This window comes from Biomphalaria glabrata, chromosome 4 (genome assembly GCF_947242115.1).
Source record: "Biomphalaria glabrata chromosome 4, xgBioGlab47.1, whole genome shotgun sequence".
NCBI lineage: Eukaryota > Metazoa > Mollusca > Gastropoda > Planorbidae > Biomphalaria > Biomphalaria glabrata.
In genome coordinates this window covers 27764585-27789360 of record NC_074714.1, presented here as the reverse complement: position 1 = coordinate 27789360, position 24776 = coordinate 27764585, and the positions used below count along the sequence as shown (strand labels likewise).

Below are 24776 nucleotides of genomic sequence, written 5' to 3'. Positions count from 1 at the left end.
AAGTCAATTTCAGGAAAGATTGTTAATGTTGCTGTGCAGCTTTGTTAATAAACTCATTTATGTAGAAGATTGTTACTGTTAAAGCAAAAATACTGAGGCCACTTATCAAGGAAGTCCTTTCTCTCTGTATTACTTTATAGAAAAGATATTGTTCTGTTGTGTAAAATTAAATATTATTATATGTCTAAAATACTATTTGACGAGACAGAATGGAGGCTAAGGATGAAATCAGTCACTTTTTCCTCTTCGTACTACCACCAAGAGCAATACATTATGTCCCCTTTAACCATAAAGTGACAATGACAATGCCAAGTGCTTAAAAGGAAACATAAACTAATTGGATACAATCACACTACAGATTTCCCTTTGTTTCGTTTAATTTTTTTTGGAAAATGTCTACAAGATAAGATAACTTATATTCAGTTTGACTACAATTGAAGGCGTTGTCAACTAGTGGATATTAAATGAATTGTAATTTCTTGACCACTCATGTTTTATTTTTATTTTTTTGAAAATGACTACAAATTAGTAGATATTAAATGAAGTGTAATTTCTTGACCACTATTGTTTTATTTTAATTTTTGAAAATGACTACAAATTAGTAGAAATTAAATGAATTGTAATTTGTTGACCACTCATGTTTTGTTTTTAATTTTTTGAAAATGACTACAAATTAGTAGATATTAAATGAATTGTAATTTCTTGACCACTATTGTTTTATTTTTACTTTTTGAAAATGACTACAAATTAGTAGATATTAAATGAATTGTAATTTCTTGACCACTATTGTTTTATTTATTTTTTTTTTTGAAAATGACTACAAATTAGTAGAAATTAAATGAATTGTAATTTCTTGACCACTATTGTTTTATTTTTACTTTTTTGAAAATGACTACAAATTAGTAGATATTAAATGAATTGTAATTTCTTGACCACTATTATTTTATTTTAATTTTTGAAAATGACTACAAATTAGTAGAAATTAAATGAATTGTAATTTGTTGACAAAAAAAAAAAAAAAAAAAAAAGAGATTGGGCCATTTCAAAACAATTACATCAACTATAAGACTTCAGTTAGGCCAGGAGAGGCGCGGTAGCTGAGCGGTAAAGCGCTTGGCTTCTAAACCGGGGCCCCGGGTTCGAATCCTGGTGAAGACTGGGATTTTCAACTTCCACCCAGCTCCAATGGGTACCTGATATTACTTGGGGAAAGGTAAAGGCGGTTGGTCGTTGTGCTGGCTACATGACACCCTCGTTTACCGTAGGCCACAAAAACAGATGAACTTTACATCATCTGCCCTATAGACCACAAGGTCTGAAAGGGGAACTAGTTAGGCCAGGTTCACATCTAACTTTGCATTCACTTGCACCTATACTTTGATCTGCTGTACCGTTGGGGCACTACACAAGATCTATCAACCTTCTTTCTCCATTCTTATCTCTCATTTGTCTTTGATAGAATTTCATTTGGATGTTCTTTCTGAAAATATTGAAGCCTGCCTGGGTGGACCACTTCGGGGGCCGATTTTGAGTTTGTGTTTCCACACAAACTGTCTTTGTAATCTTGTTTTATATTGAAGAGGTATTTTTTAGCATCAAAACCCTTAAACTCAAACCCCCCTTTGGCTAAACTCATAGCATTTTGAGTGCGTAATTTGCTTTTTTTTTAATATTGAAGAGGTATTTTTTCAGCTTCAAACCCCGCTGGCAGGAGGTTTAAAACTCAAAACTCCTTTGGCTACGTTCATATATTTTATAGTGTGTAATTTGCTTGTTTTATATTGAAGAGGTACTTTTTAGCTTCAAACTCCAACTGGAGGTGGGTGGGGGTTAAACTCAAAACTCCTTTGGCTATGCTCATAAAATTTTGAGTGTGTAATTTGCTTTTTTTATATTGTGAGGGGGTTTATCGTAAATTTTGGAGGCGGTTTTAACGTTAAAATCTTCCTTAGCTGTTTTATTGGAATTTTGGGATTGTCGTTTGCATTTTTTTTTAGTTTTGTTTATAGAAGAGGAGGATTTAACTGCAAAACCCCTGGTAGGGGGTTTTAAACTCAAAACCCCTGGTAGGGGGTTTTAAACTCGAAACCCCTGGTAGGGGGTTTTAAACTCAAAACCCCTGGTAGGGGGTTTTAAACTCGAAACCCCTGGTAGAGGGATTTTTATCTCAAAAACCCCCTGATAGGGTTTTTTGACTCAAAACCCTCAGGTAGGGGAGTGTAAACTCAAGACCCCCTCGGCTGTGCTGTGGTAAGTGATGATTTAGCATTAAAATATCACCTAAAATAAACAAAAAATTAGTCACTGAATTCCGTTTCCATCCCCCCCCCCCCCTTTGCGGGGCGATTTCATTTCGGGGGGGGGTTGAACCCTAACCCCCCCTGGCTACGCCCATGTATATATATATATATATATATATATATATATATCTGTGGCATTTTACGTCTCGTGAGACGATCTTTTCCCTTTGCAACTTCTTGTGTGACTAAAGAGGCCAATCCTTGATACACAGCTGCGATCACAGGTTGGGCATATAAAATCACCAGGCGCCATTGCATTTTCACCCTTCTTTCTGCTTCTGTTGTGTATGACATCTGCAATCTGTGACCCTTCCTTTATGCTCTCTCTCCATGTGGATCTGTCCAGTGCCACCTCTTCCCAGTTGCCAGTGTCGATTTTGAAGAGCTTCATGTCGCGTTTGCATACATCCGTATAACGTAAAAGTGGGCGACCAGCGGCTCTCCTGCCTTCAATTAGATCGCCATACAGGATGTCCTGTGGAAGTCGACCTACTGGCATTCTACGAACGTGGCCAAGCCAGCCAAGGCGTCTGCTGCTGATAACAGAGCGGATGTCCTGGCATCCTGCTCTATGTAGCACTTCCTCATTTGTTATCTTATCTTGCCACCTTATTTTAAAGATCCGCCTTAGGCATCGGAGGTGGAAGACATTCAGCTTTTTTTCCTGCCATGAGTAGGTTGACCATGTTTCACTTCCGTACAGCAAGGTGCTCAACACACAGGTCCGGTAGACTAGGGCTTTAGTACTGCTAGTCAGCAATATGTTGTCCCAGACTCTTTTCTGCAACCGTGACATGGTGGCCATTGCCTTGGCTATCCTGTTGTTTATGTCTTTATCCAGTAGAGTGTTGTTGGATATGATGGAGCCAAGGTAACAAAAGTGATCAACAATTTCTAGTGGTTGGCCATTAATGCTTACTTGAGGTGCAGTGTTTGTGTTTTGGACAAGTATCTTAGTCTTGCTTTGACTGATGTTTAAGCCGAACTTCTGGCAAGCAGCAGATAGTTTGTCAACCATGGACTGTAGCTGAATATCAGAATCAGCCACAATAGCTGCATCATCAGCATACAGGAGTTCCCTGACGAGTAGCTTCCTAACCTTGGTTTTTGCCCGCAGCCTTGATACATTAAATAGTTTTCCAGAGGATCTTGTATGGAGAAACACACCTTCGTTTATGTCGCTGTACGCATAATGCAGTAGACAGGAGAAGAATATGCCAAACAGAGTAGGTGCGAGCACACATCCCTGCTTGACACCACTGCAAACCTCAAAAGGTGCTGATTGGGCTCCATTGAATTTGACAGTACATTTAGTTTCCTCGTGAAAACATTCAATTAACTTCAGTAGTTTGGGAGGGCAACCTATTTTCCTCAGGAGTTTGAAAAGGCCACTTCTGCTGACCATGTCAAAAGCTTTAGTCAGATCGACAAAAACAATGTAAAGGGGTCTGTCTCTCTCTCTGAATTTCTCCTGCAGTAGTCGTAGAGAAGATATCATGTCTATAGTGGACCTACCACTCCTGAATCCACACTGAGACTCTGGGTAGACTCTAGAAGCTATCACTTGCAGCCTGGATAGTGCCACTCTAGCAAAGATCTTGCCCACTATACTGAGGAGAGAGATACCCCTATAGTTGTTGCAATCACTCCGATCCCCTTTGTTCTTGTATATTGTGACTATAGTTGCGTCACGCATGTCCTGTGGGACATGACCTGTTTCCCAACAGCGGCAGAGGAGAATATAGAGTTCAGGGAGCAGGAGTGATTCGTTGACTTTCACTACTTCCACTGGGATACCATCACTCCCAGGAGATTTTCTATTTTTTAAGCAGTTAATGGCTTTTTTGAGGTCACTAAGGCTCGGAAGCTCATCTAGGCATTCCAGTACTGGAAGATCTGGTAGAGAAGCCAGGGCGACATCGTCTACTGTATTCTGTGTGGCATAGACTTCGAGGTAGTGTTCTGTCCATCGTTCTAGCTGCTTGGTTTGATCTGTAATTTTTTCTCCTGATTTGGATAGAAGGGGGGCAGGCTTAGACACTGCTGGACCCAGGGCCGCTTTAATGATATCAAATAGAGCTTTGCTATTTCCTGAGTGGAGACTGTCTTGGATTCTGTTGCAGGTATCCCTCCAGAAGTTGTTTGCACATTTTCTAGCCATTTGTTTTGCCTCTTTATTAGCACTTTTGAAGGCCTCCAGAGATTTTGGATTAGGCTTTGTCTTGTGAGCGAGGTGTGCAGATCGTTTTTTCTCGATGCAAGGTTCCATATGTGCTAGATTCGCCTCAAACCAGTCTACATTTTTGTGTTTTTGAGGCCCAAAGGCGGTGATTGCCGAACTGTAGATTACGTCTCTTAATTTCTCCCATCTGATCGAGATGTCTTCTTCATCACTTAACGAGGGGATTGAACTGTTCAGGAGCTCGCCAAAGAGTGCACACTTCTCTGGGTCACCTACATGGTTGACGTTAATTCGCCTAGTTCTGGGTTGAGTGGAAGTGTAAGCCTTCTTGAGAAGTAGTTTGATTTTGCTTAGCACTAGTGAATGGTCTGAGTTGCAGTCCGCACTATGGTATGAACGGGTGTGGATGACACTTTTCAGATCCATCCTTCGGGTGATGCAGAGGTCAAGCTGGTGCCACCTTTTTGAGCGTGGGTGCTGCCAAGAGACTTTATGGCGTTCCTTGCCAGAGAAGAATGTATTTGTTACACACAGTTCATGAGAGCTACAGAACTCAAGTAGCCTTTGGCCATTGTCATTTATTTTGCCAACACCATGAGGTCCCAAGCATTTTGGCCATGCATCATTTCCATCACCAACACGGGCATTAAAGTCTCCATTTATATAGAGGTGCTCGGACTTTGGAATACTTTTAATTACGTCCTCTAGAGCTTGAAAGAATCTGTCTTTGTCCTCTTCTGGTGCAGCAAGGGTTGGTGAGTAAGCACAGATTATATTAACTTTGCCTTGCGGTGATGCAAATTTCATGTGTGCTACTCTTTCATTGCCAATGGGAAACATTGCAATGCAGGGGACGAGACTGTTTCTTATTGCAAAGCCGACGCCATGTATTCTAGGGCTTTGTTCTGGTTTTCCTTGCCAGTAGAAAGTATAGTTGCTTTCTGTAAGAGATCCACTGTCTGCCAGTCTGGTTTCTTGCAGGCAGGCCACATCAATGTTTAGTCTGCTGAGTTCTCTGTCGATGATAGCTGTTTGTCGCATGTCGGTGACGAGTTCAGGGTCAGTATTGAAGCCAGGACACATTGTCCGTATGTTCCAGCTTGCTAAACGCATTAATGTTGAGGGTTTTCTTTTCATTTTATTTGCAGGTGCGGGTGAGCAGCTTGCTTTTTTATTTTGTCTTAGCACCAAGCACCCAGTGGTGCGGCAAGCTGTGGCGGGATAGCACTTTATTGTCCGAGGGCTGCTCGGCTTAAGGCAGGCAGTAGCTATCCAGTGAGGCTAAAAAGCCCCTCCTACCGTCAAGAGTGGTCCCTGGCGTTCCAGCTTACGCCAATCGGCTAGGAACTTATCACCGGTAACTACCACTCTCCGTGTTTTTTCAAAGACATTACTGTCAGAGATGGAGTGACCTCTCCATTGCTGGGGGAAAGCCTGGGCGGTAAATTTGCGAGTGCTGGGCTGCCCACACGTCAGCACCCGCCTCTCTTCCATACTGACCGGGTCCAAAGGGATGGCGAGCCATCACAATTTGGGGACAGGTGGCTGCAGGAGTTTGCCAGAGAGCAGTAGTCTTACTACTGTCCCCCCGCCTACGGGGCTCCAGGACCGGATTTTCTGTTAGGGTTTACTCCCTTAGTCTTAGACCTTACAGGGACACACACACAAGGCAGTGCGGCTATTGACCTATAGCTAGGGGTTTGGTTTGTGGGCAACAGGGCGTGTCCGCACGCCGACGGGCCATGCCTGCCTCACATCTTGGGGCCAAACCTCCTCCGAGACCCTTGCAGTTTAGCCTGAGGCTTCGCAGCCTCAGTTTCCATCTGCCACCACGAGGAGGTACTGCATAGGACTTGCTGTGGAGAGGCTATGTACTGGCAAGAGAGACTTACAAAGTTGCTCCCCTTTCACAAATGCTAGCCAGCGGTGGCAACAAGTTAAGCTACCACACTAGACGCTTCACACAGCCATTGGACAGATATATATATATATATTGTTACGTATTTCTGAATCTTCTGGCTAGAAGTATTAGTTGGCACACAAATAAAAACACTGTAAAGAACTTGACGACTAAACTTTCAGTTTCATATAACTTTAATGACTATTAACTCTAACATTACTGTAACATGTAGCGTAGAAGACTGTACAATATCTGTCAGTTTACAGTTAGCTATACTTCGTTGCACTGCATCTCTTCACTTCGTTGCAATTCCTCTCTTCTCAATTTGCATCGAGCCGTATTCCACAGAACAGACCAACGACACACTTCCCAGTGTCGCTCCAGGTCTCCCAAAGCTGAACCAAGTCGTACTCAAGTCTACCGAATCAGAGCCGCACACGTCTTACATCGACTGTTTCGACTGTAACGGCTCAAGTCCACTGTAGTTCGCTGTATAGACTTTAACGACAGAAGTCCACTCCAGTTAACTCTACCCTAGTTAACTTGCATCGAGTCGTACACATTTCTCTTCCACAGAGCCGCACACGTCTTACATAGTCTGTCTCGACTGTAACGGCTCACTCACGACTCCATTCGACTGACTTTCACATGAACTCTCTGGCTTATATAGAGTCCCTAATCGCTTGTCCAAAGTTGCACAAACACGGCTAGTATTCTCTGGAATAACAAGTGAGGAAACGTCACATCCTGTCTTTGTTTATACATGTAGATTCCAGAAAACATCGGCTGCAGTGTCATCCAGCCAGGGTCACAAGTTGTGACCTCTATCTGTCACTGGACATTTTTAGTACCTTCTGGAATAACACGTAAGGACACGTCACATCCTGTCTCTGTTTATACATGTACATTCCAGGGAACACCCACTGATGTGTTATCTCGTCGGGGTCACACGTTAACCTCTTCCTGTCACTGGTCATTTGTAACACTGCCCCCTTCTTAGATCTGTTCGTCCCGAACAGATTCCATTTCACCACTATACTGAAGAAACCGATCGATGATCAAGAAGGAAGCTTTGGTGGTTGCCCCCTTCTCAGAGATGTTCTTTCAATCTGGCAGTTGTCCATCTTCTTTCCATAGAAGAATGGGAGCCAAATCCTCATTTTTCAGCAGTTCCTCACAAATGTTTTCATCAATCTTGGTATGGAAACATCGACCTTCAGATGACTACATTGGGCACTCTTGTCGAGAAAATTCATCAGCATTCTAACGAGTTCGTGCTTCACTGGCTGAGTTTTACATTTTCAAGCATCTTTTTACAGAGCTTCTTCAGAGATAACTAGGTTCATCACACTACAGCAATATTCACATGCTCTTCTTTTAAACAACAGCAACTGACTTGGGTTTGTACGATGTTGGGTTGATCTTCTTGTACAGTTCTGTCACAGATGGTTACTCACTACAGTTCTGACATCTTAAACTACTTCTTTTCTGTCCTTCTTGCTTCTGACTTAATTAGCGTTCTTCTAAAACCTCTGATATACTTCATCAAATCTATTCTCATGAATGTTCTTAGATTATTCTTTAGTGGCTTCACACTTTCAACTGATTCGTAAGGCTTTCTTCTTTGGTTTATGGTCCCGGACAGAATCTTTCTAAAAACATGGGCTGTGGAGTTTCATTAGTGCAGGTGGGGGTCTATCAGTGGGAGAAATGGTGGGCTTGTTTTCTAACAACATGGGCTATGGAGTTTCATAAATGCAGGTGGGGGTCTATCAGTGGGAGAAGGGGTGGGTTTGTATCTTGATCTTGTTGGAGCCATCCACGTTGCACTCTGCATATGTCGCTTTCTCCGCCTCCTCAATTTGATATTTCTTTGGTTGCGTTGATGTCGTTGTCGTTGTCTTGCTTTCCTGTCGATCAATGCTGATGGCAGCGACTTAGCACATAGGAAGGCATTGTATTTCATAGCTGTAGTCATCAAGACTGTTGATCTAACAAGTTGCTTCAGCATTATTCTTCGATGGGTGCTTTGCGAATGAGCTGCAAGTCCACTTGAAGGCAAGTTGTCAAACACGTCATCACCTTCATCCGAGTCTAGAGGACTCGACTGTGGGGCAGGTTGATAACATTCAACGTGCAAAGGTCCATCAACTTCAGCATCAGATTCTATTGTGTTTCCTTGACTTTCACCAGGGCTTCTCGCGCTGATCTTGACAGCTGGACATGCTTCTGTTAAGTCCAGACCTTGCTGGTGTATTTCTTGGCATTCACAGTCTTCTTGCATAGCTACGTACGTACAGTTCTTTTCAAACGCATCAGTGCAGTAATCAAGCTTCGAGTTCCTCTCGTAGACACTGGCAGATAGAAGACAGAAGTCTTTAAGGCCCACAGCAACAGGCTTGGACGCAGACCCAACGTTGTCTTGATCTGTTTGGCTGGTTGAGGTACTCATATCAGGTTTATCTGTAGCTAAAGCTTCGGTCAAACTATAGGTCTCTTCTAGTGTTTCTTCAGCGGTCTCATTCTGCTTTTCGTTGAAATAGTAACAGCTACCGTCTCTTTTCATTTCTTGTGGGCCACATTCGTTTGGTTTGCCATCACAGTCACAGACAGCACAACCATCACCAGCATCCCTATCGTAATTGTCTGTAACGCCACATTCTTGGTTGGACAATTGTTCGCTGTTCATCAATGGTGTAGCTCTTTTATCTGTCGACTCAATCTGATACTGCTGGGTGTTCAGCAGCTCGTTCATCATGGTCCTCGTTTGATCTTTAATCGTATCTGTTTGTTCTTCTGTCTTGTTGTTCGTGGTAGCTATTTGCTCATTTTCATTCATGGCTTTGATCAACTGGTTACATGAAGAAAATCTGGTGTTGATTTCTGATTCTATCTTCTTAATGCTCTCTTTCACCGAGTTCATTTTGTATTGCAAAGTTCTCAGAAGCTCCATCGTATTAGGTTTGATATCAAATTGACAAGTGTCAGGATTCTCATCTTCCTCCAACAGGGCTTGTCTGAGACGTGCTGTTAGCATTTCCTTATTTCCGTTAAGCTGTAGACCTCTTTCTCGAAGCTCTTGTCTAAGTTCTTTCATGTCAAGTTCAATAAGAAGTTTGATGGAACACATTCTAGCCAGAAATATCCCACTTCTGACACCAATTGTTACGTATTTCTGAATCTTCTGGCTAGAAGTATTAGTTGGCACACAAATAAAAACACTGTAAAGAACTTGACGACTAAACTTTCAGTTTCATATAACTTTAATGACTATTAACTCTAACATTACTGTAACATGTAGCGTAGAAGACTGTACAATATCTGTCAGTTTACAGTTAGCTATACTTCGTTGCACTGCATCTCTTCACTTCGTTGCAATTCCTCTCTTCTCAATTTGCATCGAGCCGTATTCCACAGAACAGACCAACGACACACTTCCCAGTGTCGCTCCAGGTCTCCCAAAGCTGAACCAAGTCGTACTCAAGTCTACCGAATCAGAGCCGCACACGTCTTACATCGACTGTTTCGACTGTAACGGCTCAAGTCCACTGTAGTTCGCTGTATAGACTTTAACGACAGAAGTCCACTCCAGTTAACTCTACCCTAGTTAACTTGCATCGAGTCGTACACATTTCTCTTCCACAGAGCCGCACACGTCTTACATAGTCTGTCTCGACTGTAACGGCTCACTCACGACTCCATTCGACTGACTTTCACATGAACTCTCTGGCTTATATAGAGTCCCTAATCGCTTGTCCAAAGTTGCACAAACACGGCTAGTATTCTCTGGAATAACAAGTGAGGAAACGTCACATCCTGTCTTTGTTTATACATGTACATTCCAGGGAACACCCACTGATGTGTTATCTCGTCGGGGTCACACGTTAACCTCTTCCTGTCACTGGTCATTTGTAACAATATATATTTATATCTGGTATATATATATATAGGCACTGGATCAAGAACATGAACTTTAAAGGGGGAATAACCTCTAGTTGATTTGAATAACTGAGTGATCTATTCTAGATCTATAGATTATAGTATAGATCTAGACGACAATATAGATTCTAGAGATCTAAATCTAATGCTACTGTGAATCTACATTCTGCATCTAGATGTCTAGATCTAGTGTTCTATATCTAGATCTATATTAGATTTTACTAGACTAGATCTAGAGTTAGAGTCTAAAACTAAAATTAAAAGGACTAAGACACTATCAGTATCACTAACTTGACTAAGTCCTAAGTCGTCTAAGTCGACTAAGTCTAGATCTAGCAATCTAGATATAATATAAAAAAAATTATAATATATTTTTATATATAATTATATATATATAATATAGACATTATAGATCTAATTCTATCTAATTAACTAATTATAAATAGGTTTAATTAGGATTAGCCTAGGTCCTAGGCCTAGGCTAGGTTATATAAATCTAGAATCGAGATCTACTACTACTGACTACTGATGATCATCTAGTCTACTTCAAATTCAAGTAGTACTTCTACATAATTTATTTTATATTACTACTAATCTACTAGTTTAGTAGCTAGAATAACTAGATATTACTAGATCATTAGATTTAGATCTAATCTATATTAGTATATTATATACGTCCGATATAGAGAGTCTAATCTATTCTATATATAATCTATATTCATAATATTGAAGTAGTGTAGAGTCTATATTGTAGTACTAGTAAGGACATTGTAGTATAGATCTATATAGTGTATAATAAATTCTAGTTACTAGAGATCTAGATATCTATATTCAGGTGCGGACTGGCTATATAATATAGGCTAACGGGCTAATGCTCGGTGGGCTGGTACCAAATGGGCCGGTCTGGTCGCGATTAAAGAAAAAAATAATTTTCTAATGCAGACAACTTTTAAAAAAAGTGACAGCAGCGAAACACAGATGCCCGAACACGTTTTCTTTTTATTTATTTATTATACTTAATTTTGTTTGAAATTCAACAAGAACATCAAAAAATGTACACTATACACTGTAGTCTGTATGTTAGACCGTACTTTTTGCTATGCACGAGCTGTATGAACTTCAACACTGCTTTGATGTCTTCAAGGTTGTATTTGGCCTGATCATTTTGTTGGTCGGCATGGACATTTGATCGCACTCCCTTTTGTTTTCACGCCTTCCCTCCATCGTGTTTTGATGGTTCCATTGTCAGTTAGCAAAAAAGAGGGATGAGAGAGGTTAAGTTAGAAAACATACATATAGAACTAGAATGAGAAGGGTGACACACTTGCCAGGAGTGGGAGAACAAACTCACAATTAAACATTGCACTCTATCCAGAAGAAATGAAGAAACTAATAGTAAATAAAATAAATGAGAAATGGACAAGCTCTCATCCAAATCACAAGAAAGATAATGCCTATTATAAGCTATCCCTAAAAGATCAACGTCTAATCTTACTACCCAAGACTGGACACAACAGAATGAGACATGTACTTAAAAACCGTTCTCTTTACCGTGAGGCCCGTACAAGACACTGCCCCAAAACACATGAATTGCATAGGACGTAACTATCTTATGTTTTTAAGAAACGTCTGTAATCTATTAGTAATACCAAAAAGTTTCAAACTCATTAAGGCTGCTATTATATTGTTTATAGTTTTCAGACTACATACATGTATAAATAAAATACATTATTTAATCTTACTCAAGCATACATCCAGTTTTTGATGCGTTATCAAACTGTATACATTTTGAAGAGAGTCTTAGCCTACACCTATAATATGACACATTGGCTTGGCCTGGAGGAGGGGGGTTCAAATCATTATTTGCCTCAGACCTCATTGTCTGAAAAGCCAGTGCAGCCAACCTAAGCAAACTACAGTCACCAAATTTCCTAAGCGTTGCCAAAAAGAGGTTTTGTGGTTATCCTCCCCCTCCAATACAAAAACTAAAGCAAAACTATAGTTATCACTTTCTACCAGTCGCTGGACTCCATTAATTAAGTGCAGTGAATAGCAGATTTGGTTTATGAATTTTTTAGCGGAAGAGCAGCAAGCTAATTGCACTGATGATACATCAGAATGCATTTTTTAAAGCTTAAAATAACGGAAATAATGCTTTGCTCGGACCCAGCTGAAAGAGCTCACAGCGCTCTCCCCAGACTCCGTAGCTGTCCTTGGTTGTGTGTACAGTCTTTCCACTAATTAAAAGAAGAACCTATTCTAGGCTAAAAAAAACGCCTGAAAGGTCAGAATGTATTGAAGATTAATTACATACATATACTGCAGAGGGGGGTAGAAAAAAAATCACCCCACACCTAAAAACTCCTGGCTACTCCCATGATATGACATGCCATTCATTTGTGGGCCAATTTATATGGTAATGCCCGGGCCGATTTTGATACCCAGTCTGCCCCTGTCTATATTATACTACTTTATTTTTACTTTGTACTTTATAGAGTCTAGATCAGGCATGTAAAACTCATTAAGGTGTATGGGCCGCATAAAAAACTTACTATGGCCTGAGGGGCAGCAGCCAAAAATCAATTGCAAAACAGCTTACTTGTTTTATGTAAATTAGAAACAATACAATAGAATACAATAATTAATGGCATACCTGTCCCTTAGCTAAATTTGTAGTATAATTTGGTAGTTAAAAATTACTATGATTGCGCATTTTTTTCTTTGTCCTGATGCTTGACATCTTTCTGGGATACAAGTTTATTAATATCAGGTGAAAGTGAAGTTTGTTTGCCACTGACACTATCATCACTGACGACAAATTTTGGTCAGATAATCTCGAGCTGATTTGTAGAACTGCTCACAGAGATCAGCGCTTGCAAAAATAGTTAGAATTCTGGCTGCAAATTTCCGCAATTGAACGTATCGGTTAGGTAAATAACTAAATTTTGGTGCAGCCACTTCTTTTTATACTTCACTTTCAATGAAGAATCTAACTGCTATTCTATCAGCTCTAGTTGCACATTACCAGCAGCATTTTCAGAAGCAAATGAAAATGGAGATAAAAACAACGAAAATTCTTGCTCGTATGAAACGATGTCATGAAAACGGCCAGTACTAGCGATTCCAGGTGTAAGACATATTTACCAAATGTTGTAGCCCTATTTAATCTTTTTAGTTCCTGACACGTTGAGAAGTGAACACGATTTTCTCTTCATATTTGGTCTATCCACTGTCATAATTTTGCTTGAAAGCACTTCACATGATCACATGCAGTTGTGACAATTTAGTGTTTACTTTGAAGTTTCAAATTCAAGTCTTGCAAGTGACCAAATTTAAAATTAGCATTAGTCTCTCTTATTTTAGCAAGTAGCTTTGCATCAAAACTATTTCATAATGGTTAGTGCGCCGTCAGTTGTTAGACTAGCTAGATTTACCAAAGGTAAATTGTACTGCAATATCACCTGTTATTTCTCAAAAACATCCTCGCTTGTTGTGGCGTTATGCATAGAACAAGTAGCTCCTCATGTATCTCAAAATTCCTGTCACAGGCCCTTATGAATATACCCAACTGTGCTACACCTGTTACATCAATTGACTCATTACGTCAATGAAAATAATTCAAAATCTATTTTGTTCTTTAATTGTTCACACAAGCTGATTGACATGTCATTATATAAATTCTATCTGCCACTTTGAATACTTTCACCTTTTCTGGACAAATTACTTTAGCAGCTTTAACGATAATAAGGCTTGTCTTCAAGTCGGAAGATTAGTGAGGAGTGCAGTATTTCCCATGGCTTCGCACCCCCAGCTTTGACCTACATATTTTGCCACATCCAGGGCAAGCATAACCATTGTCCGCAGGTGGTTGATTTAGATTTTCTTTTCGCCGTCTGCGTTTGTCCTCGGCAGCGGATATTCTTTTGGTCTCAAATGTGTATCCAGTGGCCTTCGTGAGTGACCTCCAGCTGTCCCGTTCTGAGCCCGCATGCAACCAGGTGATCTCTACTATGTCAGCCAAGGAAAGTTGATGCCTAAGCTGGTCTTTGAAGCGTTTCCGTGGGGCGCTCTGTTACGTTGACCACCTTTTAGCTCACCAAAAAAGACAGACTTTGGCATACGTTCGTCTCCCATACGAGATACATGCCCTACCCAGCATAACTGCCAGACCATAAGAAGTCCCTCTATACTGTCCACACCGGCGTTCGCAAGGACATTGCTGTTTGTATTGCGGTTTTGCCACCATATGTCCTTTAACGATACACTCCTTCATAAAATCCCTTTCACTAAATGATTTGCTATGGCTTGCAATTAAGTTTGAAAAATGTAGCTGGCTTTCACTGCAGACTCAATCTCGTTGTTCAGTTTAACAAATACTATTTTTCAATTCAAGTAGCTTGTTATCTTTTATTTTCCAGCATAATAGTTTAACATTATTTTGATAATTTTTGAGGTGTCTTGTGGAGTTGTGGTCGGTGTTAAGGCTAGATAAAAAATCAGGTTAAACGTATCCACCAGTTTACGATGGCAGAGGATAAAAAGAGGATAAAAGAAAGTTCTTCACGAGCATCATCATCATGAATTATGAATTAACTGCATTTGCTGGGTATTTTGGTGATGAAACTGCAGATATCTAAGGCTCTGTCTTTGGGCGTTTGGTTTGTTGATGGCGATTGTATTCGAGAAGACTACATTGTTTTTTTTCTTGTCAGCAAATACATAATGTACAGTATAGACAAACTACTTGGCCAAGGCTACAACGGCTGCCCCATGATGGCAAGCATTTATAACTGTGTTCAGGCAAGGATTTGTAAAAAATATCCAAAAGCAACCTTTTTTCATCTCACAAACCTATTATCAATAGCCTGAATGATGTTTCAGACAATGACGTTTCAGATATAAGCGAGAGTGTTGGTTCTAAATTTACCTTGAACCAGTTTCCCAGATTTTGCAGTTTGTCCAAAATGCCACTCAATAGCACATCAGCAGTCTTATTGACATTATCAAAACCAACTTGACCATGCTGAGGAACACTTCAGGGATGGCATGCTGAGGAAGGCAAGACTGCTAGTATTGAGTTGGTACTGCCGAGAATTTGCAGTTGACAGAAAACAGAGATAAAAAATTATTATTATTTCTTGTTAAAGATTAAATAGTCTTGTTAGGGTGTGGAAAAAAATCACTCCCTCCCCGTTTAAAAGTTCTGGATCTGTTAGTGTATATAGTATATAGATCTAGATATATATTATTATTAGAATTTGTAACCTCTATTATATAGAGCTAGTCTAGAGACAATAAATGTAGATGTGTATAATAATATTATGTTTATTTTAATATATATGTAAGTATATATTTATTTAATAATAATGTGTGTCTAATCTTGTGTGTAAATGTATGTATGTATATATATATATATGTGTGTGTGTGTGTATATCAATATATATATATGTGTATATATATATATATATTTATATACACACACACATATATTATATTTATATATATTATAGATCTGGAAACTAGTAACATCTAGTCCTAGACTTCTATATATGATTACAATCTAGTGATTACAATCTTTAGGTGAATGTCAACAGATTTATGTAATTAATAATGCATAGTCATATTAATTATATGATCATGGAAAGTGCATTAAGTATAATGCTGTTCTATACTATTACATGTAGTATTATATACTGTACTACTACAAGTAGTAGTAGTAGTAGTACTTATTTTGAAATAGAATCTGGAAAAAAGGCAAAGACAAAGGTAAATATATCTATTTAGACTTAAAATTAGATTATAATACATACTGATATTGATAGATCTAGGTCTAAACCTCATCTATAAAATGTGGAGATCCTGACAAAGACAAAGGAGGTGTCCTGACAAAGAGGGTGTAAAGCAGAGATTAGAATCAAACCCATCTTATAAAATTCTGGTTCAGTTTGGTTCTATTTAAGTTCAGGTTTGATTCAGTTCAATAACGAGTAAACTTATAGTTCAATTCAATTTATTAATTACTTGAAACGTTTCATAAATAAAGATAAAATACAAATAATGTGTTACTTACTAGCTATTGGGGTGCTGTGGCTGAATGGTTAAGTGCTTGGCTTCCGAACCTGGGGTACTAGGTTCAAATTTCAGTGAAGACTTGGATTTTGAATTTTGGGATTTTTAAGTTGCCCCTGAGTCCATCCATCTCTAATGGGTACCTGCTTTAGTTGGGGACAGTAAAGGCGGTTGGTCATTGCCACATGGCACCTTGCTTGTTAACCATTGGCCACAGAAACAGATGACCTTAACATCATCTGCCCCTTAGATTGCAAGGTCTGAAAGGGGAAACTTTACTTTTTTACTTTACTACTAGCTGTTGGAATTTTAAACATTCAAATTACAAATTGCTGGAGTTAAAGAAAATGTAAAGTAAATGTAATGACTAATGATATGGTAGCATAAGTTGCATGTTTTAATTGAGAAATGTCAGCATTTATAATGTTTTTGGGTTTAGCCTACATTTGGGATCATTCATTGTCACTCCACACATTGCTTAAACATGGCAAACTCTTTGGCAGTCTTTTGAGTGAGATTACACAACATAATTATGCACTGCTGGCAATATTTGCATCAGCAATAGCCAACAACTTTTTAGAAATCATGTCGTAAGCTTATGTTAAAAACCATACTCTTTCCAAATATGGAATGCATCACAGTCAGTTCGGGCAGTACCAAGTATTTCTAAGTTTGTGTCTTATCTCATTACTAACAGCATTAGTCTGCCATGATTCAGGATAAACTTTATTAATTTTATTATTTGAAGAAACTGTCTATATATGTGCTTTGATACTAACTATTGTGTTAAAGACTTAAGTTTGTCTATCATACTACACATTCTGAATAAATAAATTCAGATCTTCTGCATTCAAAAAAAAAACAACAAATATTTATAACAAGGCAATATAAAGGTTGAAAGTTGGTGCAACTGATGAATAATATATTTTTCTTCCAAGCTGAATTGCTTCCTTTAAGTCACACATTTAGGTCAGTGTCTGAACCATTGATCTTACAGATTGACTGAATTTTCTGTATAAAGCTTATCATTTTAAATTGTCCAGGTTTTGCATTGATCACTTTTATTTGTGATGTATTTGGTTGTAGTTGGTACTGGTAACCATAATCCACATTGCTTTAACACAGCAAACTCTTTGGTAGTCTTTGGCAGTCTTTTGAATGAGATTAGACTACATAATTACACTCAGTTTTACAAAATTCAAATATATTTGTCTATTAAATTGTTATTATTGACTTAACTTAGTAAGCAATTACAGTACAGGAAGTGATGTGAAATTTATTGGAAATCTCAAATCCCTTTAGTGAGAACAGTTTGTTCATATTGATAGTATTAAAGTTTGGGTTTGGTGAGGTTTGGGTTCAGTTTGGTTTATTTCCCATCTGAAGTGCGCAAGGCATTCAATTTGTTTTTTTAAGGACAATTAATTATCAATTGTATTTGCATTCTAGTCTATATATAGAACATCAATTATCCAATTAATTAGGAATGGTGTCTGTTTGGATATTCAATTACTCGGATAACTGAATTAGGAATGGATTACTGAATTAGGAATAGTGACAATTTTACAGAGAGTATAAAGAAAATTCTTATGGGGTATTGTGCCATATGTATATATAAAATTATACAGAGGAAAGTTTTAAACGTAGTAGCAGCCCTTTATTGATATAAATAATCCCTAACCAACGTGCATCATCATGCTAGAGCACTTAGATATTGTACTGTAAAACAACAAAAACTCCAGTCCAGATATTTGACGCTCTGGTTAAATGACGTCAAGATAAACAATGTTCTAGTGTATTACTCAATTAAAAATTACATTATTACCCATGTTTAAAAATAAACAAATTAAATTAAGCACCTCAAATTTAACTCGCAATATATATAATAATTGCAAGTGCTGTCTTCTTCTTTGACTTTTCTCTTTTTAAACTACAATTTATAGTGCACTCTAGATGCCAAGAGAATACATTTCTCCAGCTTAGAATGCAGGAGAAGGCTTCAATATTGTTTAGTCCATCCATTACTTACTTCAATGGTATTTAACCTGCACTTTTTTTTCTATGAAAAAAAAGTGCGTTAGTGGCACCTGGAAAATAAATTTCTGAACTTCAGAATGCAGAAAAAAAATGACAGCACCTTCTCAAAACCTTCTGGCTGGCAGGGGATGGATAACCATGTCATTCCACTACTAACTTACAAAAGAACCTTTTCAATGTACAAAATGAATGAAAGTTGATGAAATTTTTTAAATTTTATAGCTTCATAATGTGTAAACCTAAAAAACAACTTTAAAACATCTAAATCTAGTTATCAAATATGAACTCTTGATTCTCCCTATTCGCCACTAATTATCTTTGTAAATTTCCCATTCAGCCCTTCTTTTTAGTCTTTTCTGGTTAAAAAAAAGTTATAAGATTATTATTAAGTCTTGTTAAAGATTAAATAGTCTTGTTTTAATAGAAAATACTAATTAAAAGAAAAATCTTGATAAAAAAAAGATGAAAATGTTGATTACAATATTTAAAGAAACATTTCATTTTTTGTATTTATTTTTGTCATTATCTTGTACAAAATTTTTATGTTTTTGTCATTATTTTTTCTAGGCATTCAATAAAGAAGATGACAGTTTAACCAAATGTAAAGCCCAAATACCAAAATCTTTGATGTTTAACTATTATTACCACTACCAGGAAATCAATTCTGATATCAGCCTTAGTGATATAAAATATAGTGAAGTTGAGCCAACTCAAAGACATGAAACCTTAATGTTTAGTGATGATATAAGTAAAAATTGTGAAACCTGTAAAAAAGATGCACTGTCCAATGTGCCAATTGACAGTTTATATACACGTAGCATAGAAGGAATTGAAGAAATGTTGGGTCAAGTTGAACATTCAGGCTCTAAAGTCCTAGAAAGACTAAGTGGTGTTATGACTCATGTAAGTACATTTTAATCTATTAAAATTTATGTCATACTTTTTTTATGCCCCTTTAAGTCCTAGCAGAATTTTCTTGTGTAATAGTCTCTTATTGTAAATCAGAATCATGAATGCTGTTCAAATAATAGTTAAGTGGCCCTGTAAATTTTCCAGGTATTTTGATAACAACTGAGTATTACAACTAATTAAAGTGAAACTAACAGAATCTGCTTTAATTAGAAACTTAAAATTTCACACATAAATTGTAAAAAAAATGTTTTGTGCAAGATGATACAGAATAACTCAAGGAGGCATTCTGTAGGACTGGTGTCTTCTCCATCCTGTGCGATGATGATATAATTTTGTAGACAAAAAGTGGATAGTTGGCAGACACAATTTCATTTAAGTTTATAAAATTTATAAGTAGTTTGTGTGTCAATATATTTAAATTTTTCACCTACCAAGTCAAAATAAATGTAATGTAATATCATTAGAATTATCATTGCTTGAATTACAAAAAGTACAAATATTTGCATAAATCAGTAGAGTCCTCAAAACTCAGCACCTGATAATTGAGCAGTCTGATATATATATATAGTTCGTCCATCGTGGTTCGATGATGACCACTTTGTCATCCAGGGGGCTGAGGGCTTTGCACTGGGGTTTTATGCCTCCTCATGTGGCTGGTGAGACCTATGTGAGCCCGGAATGTTCAGCTGCACACTGGGCAGGTTATTCCAGCTGGAGCTAGTGTCGTGGGCCTTGCTTTTCTTCTCTGGCATTTTTCTTCTGCCAGCATGGTTCTCTTTTCCTCAGCAACCTGCGCCCCAGTTTTCACAGCATGACGCCATGATTCTCTGTCATGTGTCTCTGTCTACCAGGTGGCTGGGTCTAATAAACTGAATGCCTTCAGAGAAGCTTTGAGGGTGTCCCTGAAGCGCTTTCTTTGACCACCTTGCGAGCGCTTTCCTACTCTTAGTTGGCCATACAAGAGTTGTTTAGGGATGCAGTGGTCTTCCATTCTGCAGACGTGTCCTGCCCATTGTAGCTGTGGATTGTATGGATGCTTTGCAGGCCCGCTCTTCGAAGGACTTCAGTATCTGGTATTTTGTCTTGCCATTTGACATTCAGTATTTTTCTAAGACATGTCATGTGAAGTGATTCACTTTCTTTGCATGTTTACTGTACACTGTCCACGTTTCTGAGGCATAGAGCAATGCAGGGAGGATGACGGCTCGATAGATCCCTAGCTTTGTATTTGTAGTGATACCACGTCTGTTCCAGACATTTTTAGACAGTCTGCCATAAGGTGCACTGGCCTTGGCTATACGCAGGTTGATTTCATTATCAATCTTTCCGTTTCTGGAGAGTGTGCTGCCAAGATATGTGAATCTGTCCACTGTGTTTATATCAAGTCCCTGATTACTGATGAATTTGTTTTTGATTTTGCTTTGAGCCGCCTCGGGTTGAAAAGGGCACCATCAAATCTGTATGTTGTATTTATCCCGTTGTTTTCTCTATCTGTAAATGCATCTGTCAGCATAGCAGAGAACATGATACTGAACAGTGTAGGTGCTAGGACACTGCCTTGTTTTACCCCGTTTGATACTTCGAAGGGCTCTGATGGTTCTCCACTTTCTTAGAGACGAGCCTTCATATCATCATGAAATAATCTCACCATGGTTATGAATTTTTGTGGACAGCCATACTTTGACATAATCTTCCAGAGTCCTTCTCTGCTAACAGTGTGGAATGCCTTTGTTAGGTCGACATATATTGAGAAGAGGTCAGCATTTTGTTCTGGATATTTTTCTTGGAGCTGCCTTGCCGCAAAGATCATGTCAATGGTACCACGCTCTTTTCTGAAGCCGCACTGGCTTTCTGGTAGTAGATCATGTTCTATGTGTTGCATGAGCCGATTTAGTAGGATGCGTGCAAGGATTTTCCAAGCAATAGAGAGAAGAGATATTCCTCTGTGGTTGTCTCAGATTTGGCGGTTTCCTTTTCACTTGTATAAATGGACAACTGTGGCATCTTTAAAGTCTTGTGGTATTGACTCTTGTTCCCACATAATTAAGAAAAGCTCATGAAGTCTTTCAATCAGGGCTAATCCACCTTTTTTGCAGACCTCTGCGGTAATGGAGTCAGCTCCTGGGGCTTTTCCGCTTGCGAGCTGTTGAATGGCAAGATTGGTTTCCTTTTGCATAGGGGGATCATCCATTTTTTCATTTATTGGTAACTTGGCAACAAAATAGTAGGTAAAAATAACAACCTGCACTTATGCCAGAAAATAAAGAAATAAAGAAATTGACGTTAAGAACTTTACCATACAAGTACCAAAAAATAAATAATAATGAGGCATTGTCTTTGAGTTCCAAGATTTAATTTGGTTTGTGTGTTTATGTGTTTTATATTCATTTTCTTTAGTCAGACTGAAATGTTTTTATAAAATTATACTTAGTAGATTATTATTGTTTTAAATCTTTCTGAAATGTAATGTAATTTATAAACAAACTATACCAAAATGAAACAATTGTAGAGAAAATCTATACAATTATTTTCTTTCACCACAAAAATACTTAAGTAATTCAAATAATCATCAGATTTTAAAGAGGATCTTCTACAGTTATAAGTATTAATAGGTAAATTTCCTCAATTAACTTACTGATTTTGTCAATATCAGCCTTATTTTTATTTGGCTGGTCCCCTGGTAAAACCTGGTCATATAAAAGATACTGGGACCTAGGTAAGGTCACACTTGCACCTGATCTAAGCTTATATGAGAAAAGAGTCCTTGTAATCACAATAAATTTCCATAAGGATCAATAAAGCAGTCTTAGTAATGTGATACTGTGGAAGTACTATTGCTCTAACCTGAAAATGTCCATTGGACTTATGGGTTTTCCATTTATTGTGTTCTCAGGTACTAATCTGACTTGTTATATATTGATTGATTGATTTTTACCTGTAATTAAAACTTTTTCTTATTATTTAATAAAGTGATTTATTCTATGTTTCTTTTTTTTTTTTGACAATCAGGGCTTTATCATAAAAAAAAAATGTTTAGTATGTGTCTTTTCTATATCAATAAACTTCTTTCTTCAAAACGACCGTCACCAAAATGGCCATCACTAAATCGGCGCGTACCAAAATCTGGTACCCTTGGTCTACTTTAGATGAGTTTTCATGACTCTACTATTTATAAAATAAAGGATTTCAGATCTCAGAATTACTTCACAGATTAAAAAAAAAATCTACAATTTTAACTTTTGTATTCATTAAATTTTATGTTTGCAGATGGTGCATTCCAAAGATCAGATGTTGAAACGCCTTGATAAAGTCATGGACAGGGTTTCAGAGTCTGTGCTTGAGTCCAAAGACAGAGTTATTAAAGGACTTGATTCTGTAATGGATAAGATGTCAGAGTCTAAGAGCATGATGATGGAAGAAATAGATTATGTCCTTGATAATTTGGCTCATTCAAAGGTTATTACAGATATAAAGGCCTTGCCTGGAGGTAAAACTAATTATTAGTTCTGTCCTATCAAATGCAGACGTGTCTGAGACATGACATTAAACTGCGCTCCTCTTTGCTTAGCACTTTTGGAGCTCAAAAGTGTCCTACTTCTTTTCTATCATTGTGTCTGCCTCCTCTTTTCCTCAGTCTGTCTTCATTACCCATCACACTGTCTCTTCTCGTAAAAATCTCCCTACTTCTTAGACCAGTCTGTTTGCAGTGGACTGCAACGGGTAATGGGGGGAGATCCTGGTATTTGAGTAGGTGCCTATCCGAGGATAAGTTACTACATCACAGTACTTTGGATCTAAGTTCCTCTAGACTTGAGGCCCAGATGGCCCTCTCTGAGTCAACCAGCTGGTCACTCTTTCCCAAACAACTGGAGGAAAGCCACAGTTATAACAATACCTAAGCCAGGAAGAGATGGGTCTGACCCAGCTAACTGTTATGCCCAATAGCATTAACAAGCTGCATCTACAAAACCATGGAAAGGATGATAAATAATAGGCTGGTATGGTTTCTTGAGAGAAATAAATTAATCTCTAGCTACCATTGTGGATTCCAGCAGGGGTGGACAACAACTGACCACCTGTTCAGGCTGGAATCTTTCATCAGGAATGCATTATTAGACGAGAACATCTAGTAGCTGTATTTTTCGAGATCGAAAAGGCCTATTCTGTGGGACCTGGGGCTAAGGGGACACCTGCCCTGCTTAGTGAGGGAATTACTAAAGGATTGGAAATTTCAGGTTCTAGTGGGCAACTCCACTCTAGGGAACTGAAGAAAAGCTACGTAGATTGCGGCATCATTTACACTGAACGATCCAAGTTGGTTGGAAAGGTCGCATGTGCCTGCTCTTTTAGGAACAAAACTATTTTCTGTAGACATCCCAATGGATGTTCCATTTTCACTGCCAAGTTACATGTAATCTCACTTGCACTTATGACTAAAAGTATCAGACCGGATAAATTTCCTCATATGCTCTGACTCCAAATCTGCATTGCCAGCTTTTGGGCGGATGTAGACTGACATTCCATTGGTGCATAAAAGCCTAAAGCTTTTAGAGCAAATAACATCTGACCATAGGATGTCACTTTCATCTGGGTCCGCTCCCATGTGGGCATAGAGGGAAATGAAAAGACAGAGAAGCAAAGAGAGCCCTAAATGAAGCGGTGTCAGGAACACAAATTCCCTGCTCAGTCCTGAGACAGAGTATAACCTTTACCACCTACAGAGAGTGGCATGATCTGTGGGAGGTGGAGACCAATAACAAGCTAAGACGAATAGTGATGGATGTTAGGTGCTGTGATGTGTGTCAGGTGCTGTGATGGATGTCAGGTGCTGTGATGGATGTCAGGTGCTGTGATAGGTGTCAGATGCCGGTCCACATCTAAGGGTCAAGCATGGCATGGAAGCACAACCATGTCTAGACTAAGAATTGGCCACACCTGCATCACACACTTCTTTGTGCGAAAGGGAGAGGAATCTTATTTTTAATAACTCAGGTTTGTAACTTTTAGCACTTGACCTATAAAGTGGAAGTAACCCTTGAGGGATTATGGGCACCACATTGCCTAAATTGTGCTGATGTGCAAAAAACAACAACAGAATATGAAATGCAGTAGTTTATTTATTTCGGACATTACATGAATTCGGACATTCGCTGTTTTTGTGGTCATTAAATAATTATTTTAATATTTATTATAAAACTAGCGCGCTGTATAATGTGCTTGTCCATTTCCCAATGATTCTGACCCAATTTCCTTCAACTTAGCTGTCTTTTTATGTAAGAAAAACGAATTTCAAATTTGTTAGTCACGTTGTTGTTTTTTCCTGTTACCCGGATGACTTTACGTCTTCCTAGAGTTAAGACTATATTTTTTGATTGGCTAAGTCTATACTAATGAGCCCGGCAATATTTATTCTGTTTTTGGAGCTGATTTATTTGAT

The 24776-nt window shown here is 38.4% G+C and overlaps 1 protein-coding gene across 3 annotated transcripts in view; it reads left to right on the top strand.

Annotated features, from left to right (window-relative positions):
- Nucleotides 1-10371: 10371 nt before the first annotated feature.
- Nucleotides 10372-24776, top strand: part of LOC106078055 (uncharacterized) — a 28189-nt gene continuing 13784 nt past the window's right edge. Inside the window, exons 1-4 of one of the 3 annotated variants that reach the window (XM_056026039.1) lie at nt 10372-10877; nt 15902-16087; nt 18995-19330; nt 22607-22826. In XM_056026039.1, coding sequence (XP_055882014.1) covers nt 15932-16087; nt 18995-19330; nt 22607-22826 — 712 coding nt within the window. In that variant the 5' untranslated portion in view covers nt 10372-10877; nt 15902-15931. The other 2 variants (XM_056026038.1, XM_013238800.2) reach the window with 2 other exon arrangements.